A 12,602-nucleotide genomic window follows, 5' to 3' on the forward strand; every position below is an offset into this window, starting at 1 on the left:
CCTCATTTGGGGATTTATTTATTGAGTTGGCAAAACTGAAATCTCAAAATGCCGTTGGGGAAATACAACTGCGATTATTGCGATAAAGAGTTCCGGGACACGCCCGCGGCTCGCCGGCGCCACCTTCAGGGCATCCAGCACCAGAGGGCCAAAGCTCTCTGGTACAACTCCTTACTCAGTCAGTACAACTACGCTACTTCCGTTTATACTTCACAATTTTAAACATATGTATACGAATTCGTAATTACTCCTCTGATGTTTTAGCAGATCCTTTGGTACATAACGATCCGGAGTCTTTTGGCAAAGGAGTCTGCAATCGCTTCGTTCGAACGGTACCGCTCTACCTAGTCTACTCTTCTTTCCACCCTAAATTTATCCCTCAACCAATTTTTTCCTAGCCAATTAGTGCTTTCAACTTTAATGATCTGGAAGCTGTATGCTATTTCTGTAAAACCCTTTTCCTTAGTACAATGTATGGAGTATTTGTTTGATGATGTGAGAACTTTTTGCTTCTTAGTTTCATTGCATCTATCTTGATGTAATTTTTTGTTTTTTCTCATTCCTCATAGGGGTCATGCCAGTATGGGGAGTCATGTAGATATTATCATCCAAAGCAAAACACACAAAATATGAATCTTGAACGAATAAGAGGTAGGATCAGCTTTGTCTTTGTAATTATGCATTATCTATTATTTATTGCAATTTTCTTATTTCCATCTATGTTAAATGATGATCATTTTGGATGGGAATCAAGTTTAGCTAAAAAAATGTAACTGATTATGTTGAAGAACATATTAAAATAAGGCTGGGGTTTGAACCTATCCTAGAACATTGCATAAGTGTTTAAATTTCAAGTTAAGTTGAATATGAAAACTCCGGATACACATACGTGAATGCACACACACACAGAGTATGTCAAAATTTTTGGGGTTGTCAAATAGAAAACATGTCATGTAAAATAGGACAAAGGAAATGTGGAATAATTCTTAAGGATAGGAGTAATAATTGCTTTATGCTCCCTAAATTGTTTCCTCAAGGACTGCTATTGATGGTTGTGTATTTCAAATTTTCAATTGAGACACATGATTTATTATTACTTTAGTAGTTCCCTTCTAATAACCAATCTAATTCTCTATTGAGTACCTTTTATTTTCTGTATTGGCACGTTAAATTGAAATGATATTGTTGGTTGATCAAATGATGTGCTTTTTTGAAAAACCTGAATAGAATGGCAGTGAGCTGTTATTCTGGCTCCTATTGGAGGCCAGCAGGCCCAGCACACTGTTTTCTTTTCTCCTTTGCTTTAATGAAACGTTTGTAAAAAAAAAAAAAAAAAAGAAGAATAGAATGGCAGCTGCTGAGTTGCTCTTTGGGTACAGATTTAGTATTAATGCTCATCCATTAGCAATAGCATCCTTTAAAATTGGCATTGATATATGTTGTTTTAATATTTTTACCGTAAAATTTTAGGATGCTCTCTTCTATGCTTTTTCCTTGTGCAGGGGAACTTCTTGTTCTAGTTGTATGCATAACCTATGTGACATTGTTGTATATAACTAAAGAGTATAGAAACCTTAGATGGAGAAATCATGAGTAAATCATCTTACAGAACTATATGTCTATATATTTATACTATTCATATGACAAGGCTCTTGTTCCTACTACCATATGTACAGAGGTTCCTAATTAAATATTCATAAACCTACACTGTATTTGATTCTTAACTATTATATATACTAACGCTCCCCCTTAAGTTGAAGCATGTGCATCATATGCTTTGAGCTTGTTACAAAAATACTCAATTCTAAGCGCTAGAAGTGATTTATTAAAGATATCTGCTGCCTTATCAGTTTTCGGTAGAGCTAACAGATGTATTAATAATTTCTTTTAAGACATTCTATTCTCATATAAAATGGCAGTTGACTTCTATGTGCTTTCCCCTCTCATGAAAGATTGGATTTGATATTGTGTGCAAGTTTGTTTAATTATCACGTATGAGCATCGTAGGTCAAAGTTTTCACAAAACTTTAGTTAGGTAGAAAGGTACTTCAACCAAATTAGTTCACATTCTTCAAGTGTTATTAACCTATACTCACCTTGTACACTTCAACATTCTACCGCATCCCTACCTCTTACTGCTCCAAAATATTAGATTACCACCAATTAATACACAATATCCTGAAGTTTACCTTCAATCCCAAGGACATCTGGCCCACTCTGCATCAATATAGCCAAAAATTCGTGTCTACCAGTATTGGGCACAGGCACCAGCTCCCCCTATTTTAGTAGAAGCAGATCCTATGTTTCCTTTGAAACTTGACATTGTGATCCATGGGTGTTTCAATTGGCCAACTTTCCTTTATCCCCCGTCTCCTCAAGTATATTCCAAGCATACTTTTGTTGTGACTTGTGAGATACAAATCCCATGTCCCAACTATGCAACCCTTATTCCTACTTCAACTTGCCCGTAGACAACCAAGTAGATGCTCATGCCTATGTGGTGCTGATAAAAAAACAGAACTGTGGTTTATTGACTGTTGTAGGAAAGGGTGGACTAGCTTTCACGAGGTGAGGATGGTTCAAGAAAGGGTGGGAAAGGAAGCATATTGATGTCTTAGGAATAATAGTGAAATAAGAATGGTGTGTAATCAAAGAGCCTCACGTTTGCATATATAGAAGCATGGGGATTTAGGAAAGTCACACCTATACCTGTTTTGAAGCCCAAAGTACCCAATAATATACACTTGAAACATTTAACCAATATCTTATTGAAATAGACACTCTTATCTCAATTAAAACTTTAACCTGTTAGTGAGGGTACACCTTTACACTCCATCCTTTTACATTTGTTCTCAACATCCAACAAGCCCCCTCATGTCTGGGCCATGCCCTTTTTTTTAAAAAACTATGTCCAAACATGTGGAAATATTTTTACAACGTGTAGCCCATGGGATAAAAATTTATACTTGCTTGTAGTAATACCGTGAACAGTTTAGAAACCCTGGATGCAGAAACAGTGAAACGAAATTCTAGTTGTGCACATGTGTTTATAAATCATCTTCCTGTAGTAGTCATGTTGTATTTGGAATATTAATTAATGCTAGAAAGTAGAAACAACCGGTTCCATTCAATTATACCAGAACTTTAGAGGACCCAAATTAGCTAGTTTAGGAAGATTTCCCATCTCACTTAATTTTTTGTGGCGTCAACATTATCTAGCTCTGGAGCTAATCATATACTAAAAACTCTTTGGTGATCCTTCATTCTACATCAGGGAATGCCTTCAATGATGATATACTGAAGCATAATCTGCATTGTCAAGCTTTTGGAGCAACCTCTTTCCCAGGCTAGCCATTCTTTTCTTCAAGACTAAAATATATAGTTTTATGCTTTTCCCTTTGATATTTCTCCCAAGTCTCTTCATCTGATTCGTTGATTTTCTGATTATTGCAGGTGATATGTTTAGAGACAAGACAGGAGCATCTCTGGGTACTCTACCGCCCTCTTTAATGCCACCTCCTGAGGGTGGATATCCACCACTTCCATTTCTTGACTGGGGATAGTCACTAGTGTGCTGCAAATTTCGGTGTTTTATGAACTATAATTTCATGGATTGAGTTTTTGAACATGTGGAGCATGTGTAAAATGTGAGTTCAAACCATTCCTTGTTCACATTTAGCAAGATAGGGTAGACTAAGTCTTGGCTTCATCTCTATATATAAATACATGAAATCTTGTATTTAACAAGATAATATTACAGCATCACTATCTTCTCACTTGTTTTCATATATTAGCATCTTGTTTCTCTTCCTGTCAAGTGGTTATTTGCTACCTACCACCAGACCTTTGTTTTAACTTGGAAATGGGTGATTCTTGTGTTCCTTGTTGGAGTCATTTTATTGAATCATTATTGAGACTGCCCCAGTGCATTGCTCCATGGTGTTGATGCTAATATTCTATTACATGATGGATGCTATGGTATTTGCATTCCTACTGCCATCCTTGTGCCACTCATCTCTTTGTTCTTTTGATCGTGATCTCTTTTATAGTTTTATATTGAGTTAATTACCGATTTGGTTCCTCGACTATGAGGATTTCACCAATCTGTCCTCGACTTTTAAATAATTTAGTCTCCGACTATGCCTTTTTTTTTTTTTTTTTTTTTTTTTTTTTTACCGAAAATGGTCCTAACCGTTAGACATCCGTTAAACAATTTTGTGCTAATGACAACATTCTCATTGTTTAAATCTTTTGACATTCTACCAAGGATCTTGTAGTCCAATGGTATGAAGTTGCTCCCTCATATGGGAGATTGTGGGATTGAGCCTTAGTGGAGTTGATATCGACTCTTTGTATTGTGCTTCAATAGGTTGAGAAGGTTGTTGGATTAAGCCTCATTGGAGTTGATATTGACTCTTTATGCTGTACTTCAATAGGTTGAGAAAGTAATTATGAACAAATACTACATTGTAACTAGCGTTAGTAGTAATTAAAAAAAAAAAAAAATTTGACATTCTATATTTTTGAAAACTCCACCTATTCTTTTTAAGGGAAAAAAATTAATTTTACTCTCTAAATTAATCTTTCCTTATACTTATTATTATTATTATTATTTTGGTACAAAAGGAAGGGCGGAGCCCCGGCAAGAAAAGAGCAATTAACAAAAGTCCCCACGAACACAAGGCACTCCTACAACATCTTTATTATTATTGTTTTGTGTGTGTGTGTGTGTGAACCACAACGTGGTCCGGGTCTTTATACCCCGGTTCTCGGGGGATTCACTCCGAGAGGCACAAAGGGAATCGTCACTTGTGGGAATCGAACCCGGCTTATCCCAAAATTCACCCCCACAAAGAGGTAAATTATGCTGTGCATCCGTATGCACCATACATGGTGCATACGGATGCAAAAACGACGTCGTTTTATTAAAAACGCGCGTCTCCCCTTTAAAAAAAAAAATTCAGGTTCGATTCCCAGCAACAACATATGAACTAAAATTTCAGAATTGATGAATTATAATTCCAGAATCTATGAACTAAAATTCCAGAATCTAATTTATGAACTAAAAATTCCAGAATGAATGAACTAAAATTCCAGAATCTATGAACTAAAATTTCAGGATCGATGAACTACAATTCCAGAATCGATGAACTATAATTCCAGAATCAATGAACTAAAATTCCATAATCTATGAACTAAAATTCCAGAATGAATGAACAACATAATGTTGTTGCTGGGAATCGAACCTGAATTTTTTTTTAAAGGGGAGACGCGCGTTTTTAATAAAACGACGTCGTTTTTGCATCCGTATGCACCATGCATGGTGCATATGGATGCACAGCATAACTACTCCTACAAAGAGAGCTTATTTGCCACTTGAACTACCCTGTTGGGTTCCTATAACATCTTTATGGATAAGCAAATTCAGTTCTTTATGAGGACAAGACGGCAATAACACCAAACCAGGTTCCATTCTCTGATTTTTCGCAAGCCAATCGTCAGCCTAGTTCTGCTCCCGCAACACGTGGTGTCGTGGTAGCATCTCACCTCCTAATTCTTATCCACATTGTCATAGAGTTATTAGTAATAAAAAAAAATAAACTTTTGACATTCTATATCTTTGAAAACTCTATCTATTCATTTTTAAGGAACAAAAAAATTAATTTTACTTCTAAATTAATCTTTCCTTTTACTTATTTATTTTTATTATTATTATTTTTTGGTACAAAAGGAAGGGCGGAGCTCTGGGAAGAAAAAAACAATTAGCAAAAGTCCCCACGAACACAAGGCACTCCTACAACATCTTTATAGATAAGAAATTCAGGTCTTTATGAGGACAAGACGGCAATAGCACTAAACCAGGTTCCATTCTCTGATTCTTCGCAAGCCAATTGTCAGTCTAGTTCTGCTCCCGCAACACGTGGTGTCGTGGTAGCATCTCACCTCCAAGTTCTTATCCATATTGTCATAGAGTTAGTAGTAATAAAAATAAAATAAAAAAACTTTTGACATTCTATATCATTGAAAACTCTATCTATTCATTTTTAAGGAAAAAAATTAATTTCTCTCTAAATTAATCTTTCCTTTTACTTATTTTATTATTATTATTATTATTATTATTATTATTATTATTATTATTATTATTATTATTATTATTATTATTGGTACAAAAGGAAGGGCGGAGCCTCGGGAAGAAAAAAACAACTAATAAAAGTCCCCATGAACACAAGGCACTCCTTCAACATCTTTATGGATAAGAAATCCATGTCTTTATGAGGACAAGACGACAATAGCACTAAACTAGGTTCCTTTCTCTGATTCTTCGCAAGCCAATCGTCAGCCTAGTTCTGCTCCCGCAACACATGGTATCGTGGTATCATCTCACCTCCCAGTTCTTATCCACATTGTCATAGAGTTAGTAGTAATAATAATAAAAAACAAAAAAAAAAAAAAAAAAACTTTTGACATTCTATATCTTTGAAAACTTTATCTATTCATTTCTAAAGGAAAAAAATAATTTCTCTCTAAATTAATCTTTCCCTTTACTTATTATTATTATTATTATTATTATTATTATTATTATTATTATTATTATTGGTACAAAAGGAAGGGCAGAGCCCCGAGAAGAAGGCACAACTAACAAAAATTCTCACGAACACAAGGCACTCCTACAACATCTTTATGGATAAGAAATCCCGGTCTTTATGAGGATAAGACGACAATAGCACTAAACCAGGTTCCTTTCTCTGATTCTTCGCAAGCCCATCGTCAGCATAGTTCTGCTCCCGCAACACGTGGTGTCGTGGTAGCATCTCACCTCCCAGTTCTTATCCACATTGTTATAGAGTTAGTAGTAATAAAAATAAAATAAAATAAAAACTTTTGACATTCTATATCTTTGAAAACTCTATCTATTCATTTTTTAAGGAAAAAAAGAAATTTCTTTCTAAATTATTATTATTATTATTATTATTATTATTATTATTATTATTATTATTATTATTTTTGGTACAAAAGGAAGGGCGGAGCCCCGGGAAGAAAAAAACAACTAACAAAAGTCCCCACGAACACAAGGCACTCCTACAACATCTTAATGGATAAGAAATCCAGGTCTTTATGAGGACAAGACGACATGCAATAGCACTAAACCAGGTTCCTTTCTCTGATTCTTCGCAAGCGAATCGTCAGCCTAGTTTTGCTCCCGCAACACGTGGTGTCGTGGTAGCATTTCACCTCTCAGTTCTTATCCACATTATCATAGAGTTAGTAGTAATAAAAATAAAATAAAATAAAAAACTTTTGACATTTTATATCTTTGAAAACTCTATCTATTCATTTTTAAGGAAAAAAAAATCTGTCTAAATTAATCTTTCCTTTTACTTATTTATTTATTTATTTATTTTATTATTATTATTATTATTATTATTATTATTATTATTATTATTATTATTATTATTATTATTATTTGTACAAAAGGAAGGGCGGAGCCTCGGGAAGAAAAAAACAACTAACAGAAGTCCCCACGAACACAAGGCACTCCTACAACATCTTTATGGATACGAAATCCAGGTCTTTATGAGACAAGACGACAATAACACTAAACCAGGTTCCATTCTCTGATTCTTCACAAGCCAATCGTTACTCTAGTTCTGCTCCCGCATCACGTGGTGTCATGACAGCATCTCACCTCCTAGTTCTTATCCACATTGTCATAGAGTTTATAGTAATACAAAAAAAAAAAAAAAAAAAAAAAAAAACTTTTGACATTCTATATCTTTGAAAACTCTATCTATTCATTTTTAAGGAACAAAAAAAATTAATTTTACTCTCTAAATTAATCTTTCCTTTTACTTATTTTTTATTAATATATATATATATATATATATATATATATATATATATATATATATATATATATATATATATATATTGGGTACAAAAGGAATGGCGAAGCCCCGGGAAGAAAAAAACAATTAGCAAAAGTCCCCACGAACACAAGACACTCCTTCAACATCTTTATGGATAAGAAATTTAGGTCTTTATGAGGACAAGATGGGCAATAACACTAAACCAGGTTCCACTCTCTGATTCTTCGCAAGCCAATTGTCAACCTAGTTCTACTCTCGCAACACGTGGTGTCGTGGTAGCATCTCACCTCCTAGTTCTTATCCATATTGTCATAGAGTTAGTAGTAGTAAAAATTAAAAAAAAAAAAAAAAAAAAAAAAAAAAAAAACTTTACATTCTATATCTTTGAAAACTCTATCTATTCATTTTTAAGGGAAAAAAAAAGTTAATTTCTCTCTAAATAAATATTTCCTTTTACTTATTTATTTATTTATTATTATTATTACTATTATTATTATTATTATTATTATTATTATTATTATTATTATTATTATTATTATTATTATTATTATTATTATTATTGGTACAAAAGGAATGGCGGATCTCCGGGAAGAAAAAAACAACTAACAAAAGTCCCCACAAACACAAGGCACTCATACAACATCTTTACGAATAAGAAATCCAGGTCTTTATGAGGACAAGACGACAATAGCACTAAACCAGGTTCCTTTCTCTGATTCTTCGCAAGCTAATCGTCAGCCTAGTTCTGCTCCCGCTACACGTGGTGTCGTGGTAGCTAATAAGCTTAATTTCTAGGCGTTATATAGAGTAATTTTGGTTAGTGATTTGCATTTATAAATTAAGTTTTAGGGTTAATTTTATTATAAATATTATATTTAGTTATATGTTAGTAGTTTAGACTAGTGTAGATGAGTTTTAATAAGTATTATTCATTCTATTTTAAATATATAAGTATTTTAATACTTAAATTTAATTAAGTTAATTATGTCATTATGATATAATTGTTTTGCTTTAAATTAAATTTGTTTTGTTTGTTTTCTTAGTCAGATTTGCGCATCAGAGTAAGAAAAGAATTGAAAGGGATTAGGGCTTTTGTTTTAAGCATTGGGGGTTCAGCAGAACACTTACAAAAGAGGGAAATAGGCGAGAGGAGAGTACGAAGCTAGGGCGTGCAGCGACGGTGCGGTGTATGTAGTAGCGGCAACGGATTGAAGCTTCAATCAGTGACGGACCCAGAAATCTTCTTCAGTGGGGGCGAGAATTTTACTAACGAGATATTTTGAAAAATAAAAAAATAAAACACTTAGAGACCTAGCCATAAATAAAGATGAAAACTTAAAAATACATCACAATGAAAAATATTTAAAACAAAATATAAAACATAATTAATTAGATAAAATAGTTCGAATGGAAAACACATTATAAATTACTCATCATACTATTAATATTAAAAAATAAAAATAAAAATAAAATAGAGAAGAAGTCACAATTATTCAAATAGGCTTTCAAGACTTCAAGTCATAATAGTGTTAGTATGCTTAAAAAGCATGGCGTTCAAGTCATAGGGAGGGGAATATGCTTAAAACACGGGTTAAGTCATACGGAGGTTTCGAACCCGTGCCCTTCCTTAGACAAAGGCGTATGCACTACCATCTGAGCTAACTACCATTTTGTTAACTTTGGCTGTTTTGTATTACTTATACTAAATCTTGTACTATATATACATGCACATATACATACAAGGGTTATATATGGGGTGGGGTGGGGTGAGTGGAGGCACTGCCCCCACTGTAGGTCCGCCCCTGGCATCAATCACGACTAATCCAGCTATCATCTTTTAGGCTTTAATTATTTTGTTTCCCTACTTTTATTCTTGTTTAAATTTTCAGAATAATGTTTCTTTAACATTCGATGATTATTGGCTAGAACTTTAATTAGGGATTTGGATTAGCCTTGATTAGATTAATTGACTATTATTCGTGTGTTGATTCTTTTAATTTCAGTTTAAATAATTGAACTTGATTATATTTATTTGATGTATTTTAATTGTGGATTGTGTGTCTGGCCATTGCATATTTCTAATATTAGGGTTCATAAGAAGAACTTACAGGTGAATTATGAACCTAGAACTCGTAAGATAAACATAATTGACCTAAACTAGACATAGATTTAGGTATTTGTGGTGATACTTGATTGTTGCTTAATGGGTTCAATTAATGTTGGTGAGATATCGACGGATGATCACAGTTAATTGGAAACAACCTAGTAGCTCGACGGAGTATTAGGATATATTTGAAGCAATCATCACTATAATCATAAGAATCAATAATTAGGAGAGTTAGTTAATTATCTAGTAGGTAAACCTAAATCCCTAGTCTTCTCTCAATTGGAATTTCCCTTTGCATTAAATTCATAGATATTATTTTTAATCACATTAATTCTATTTATTTGAGATTTTCCTTATCAACAATTTGATTATTAAAGATAACAGTTAATAGTGTTCTTCGTGGGATCGACCCTGGAATACTCCAGGAATTTATACTGACTCTGTGCGCTTGCAGATTATAGTAATCAAGTTTTTGGCGCCGTTGCTGGGGACACTTTATTAAACTGTTTTCCTTAAATTTTTCTTTTCAAATTTATTTAGGTTGTTAGGTTCGTTATTATTTTATTTTTATTTTTATTTAGTTTTTGTTTTTCTGTTTTTATTTTGTTTTGTTTATTAACTTAAGGTGTTCACTAAGGCATAAAAACGCCGAATTATTTCCTATTGATCTTGAAATTGAACGCACTTGCAGAAAAAACATGGTATGAAGGCGGCTTGAAATGGCTGAAAATAATAGAGTTGGTCAACAGGATGACACTGTACCACCAATAGTTCCACCTCCTCAAAATCAAGCAGCTCAACCACGTCTTCGAGACATCCAAAGACCGGTAATAGCTGTTAATCCTTCTTGCATTCAATTATTTGATGCAGCTAGAAATTATGAACTGAAGACTTTCCATCTGAATATGCTCCCTACCTTTAACGGTTTGGGAAGTGAAGATGCTTTGGGTTTCATGCGAGAGCTCTATAGTACGGTTCAAACTTTACATTTGAATAGTTTATCTGAAGAAGAGCTTAGAATGAAATGTATTCCATATTGCATGAGGGGTGATGCTAGGCAGTGGTTGTTAAATTTACCAGAGGGTTCTTTAAGAGCTTGGGATGATGTTTACAATGCTTTCATGTTTAAATATTGTTCATCTCAAACGACAATGGACTATAGGAGTAGGATATGCACTTTTACTCAAAGAGAGGGGGAATTATTTCATGAAGCATGGGATCGTTTTAAATTGCTTTTGACCCAATGTCCACACCATCAATTCCCATTGTTATTGTTGACACAGTTCTTTTATGTTGGTTTAACTCCTAATTGTCAGTCTCTTGTAGATACTGCTGCAGGTGGATACACAGGTGATAAAAATAGTGACGAATTATAAGCTATCTATGAGAGCTTAGCCTAGTAATTCTCGACAAAAGGCAGTGAGAGGTCGAAGAGCTGCTATGCATGAAATTAGCACACAATCTGAGTTGACAACACAAATGGTTGAATTGACTAAACAGATTAACTTGTTGATGACTCGTGATAGTTCGAATAGAGAATTTTGTGCTTTTTGCAATACATATGGTCACAATTCTTTTGTTTGTATGAATGCAGAGTCATCACAACCATCTTATGAGAAAGCTTGTTACATGGGATCCAACATGGGTAGGCAACCACCAAGAAATGATCCGTTTTCTAATACATATAATCTAGGTTGGCGAAATCACCCTAACTTCTCATAGAGAGATCAAGGTAATGCAAGACTAATGGGACCACCCGGATTTCAGCAACAAGGACCATCAGGATTCCAGCATCAGCAATACAGACCTTTCCAGCAGCCACCTGCACCACAACAGTCTCAACTTCCTGCTCAGGAGAAGAAGCCTCAACTGGAAGAGATGTTCATGCAATACATGGCTAGCCAGGACACTATGATGAAGAAAATGGATGCAAAAATTGATAAGGTTGCTCAGTCCAACCAAGCATCCATTCATAATTTAGAGGTGCAAGTAGGTCAGTTGGCTAAATTAGTTGCAAAAAAAGATCGAGGTAAGTTTCCTAGTAACACTGAAATAAACCCTAGGGAGGGAGCTATGACTGTCACTTTGAGAAATGGTAAGATATTGGATGATGTTTTGAAAGAAAAAGAACCCATGAGGGTTGGAAACGAAAGTGATAAAGAAGAGGAGCAAGTGCCTAAAGAAAGTTCTAGTGATCAAAACCCCACTTCCTCTACAGTAAAACCTTATGTACCCCCCATTCCATATCCACAGAGGTTACAAAAGAGGAACCAGGACAATAACTTAAAAGATTTTTGGAGGTTTTTAAAAAATTGCAGATTAATATTCCTTTTGTAGAAGCACTTGCTAATATGCCATCTTATGCCAAGTACATTAAGGAAATTGTGTCTAATAGAAAGAGAGTGGAAGCGTTTGCTACTGTGCACTTAAATGAGGAGTGTAGTGTTATTTTGCAAAGCAAATTACCTCCTAAGCTAATAGATCCAGGAAGTTTTTCTATTTCTTGCACTATTGGTAATACTGTCATTGATAAATGCTTATGTGATCTAGGTGTTAGTATTAACCTTATGCCTTTAACTCTTTTCAAGAAGTTGGAAATAGCTGAAATGAAGCCAACAACAATCTCT

General features: G+C 34.2%; 1 protein-coding gene across 2 annotated transcripts; it reads left to right on the forward strand.

The window, feature by feature from the left end:
- Window positions 1-2: 2 nt before the first annotated feature.
- On the forward strand, window positions 3-3,782 carry LOC109174348 (zinc finger CCCH domain-containing protein 3). Of its 2 annotated transcripts, none has more exons than XM_019323588.1 (5): window positions 3-178; window positions 265-332; window positions 570-651; window positions 3,275-3,346; window positions 3,454-3,782. In XM_019323588.1, exons 1-5 carry the CDS (start codon window positions 49-51, stop codon window positions 3,561-3,563), a joined length of 462 nt encoding a protein of 153 aa, XP_019179133.1. In that variant the 5' UTR covers window positions 3-48; the 3' UTR covers window positions 3,564-3,782. The 2 variants fall into 2 exon arrangements, with proteins under 2 accessions (XP_019179133.1, XP_019179134.1); XM_019323589.1 differs by having other exon boundaries at window positions 4-178; window positions 268-332.
- The last annotated feature ends 8,820 nt before the right edge of the window (window positions 3,783-12,602 follow it).

Source organism: Ipomoea nil, unplaced genomic scaffold (assembly GCF_001879475.1).
Source record: "Ipomoea nil cultivar Tokyo-kokei standard unplaced genomic scaffold, Asagao_1.1 scaffold0642, whole genome shotgun sequence".
NCBI classification, from domain to species: domain Eukaryota; kingdom Viridiplantae; phylum Streptophyta; class Magnoliopsida; order Solanales; family Convolvulaceae; genus Ipomoea; species Ipomoea nil.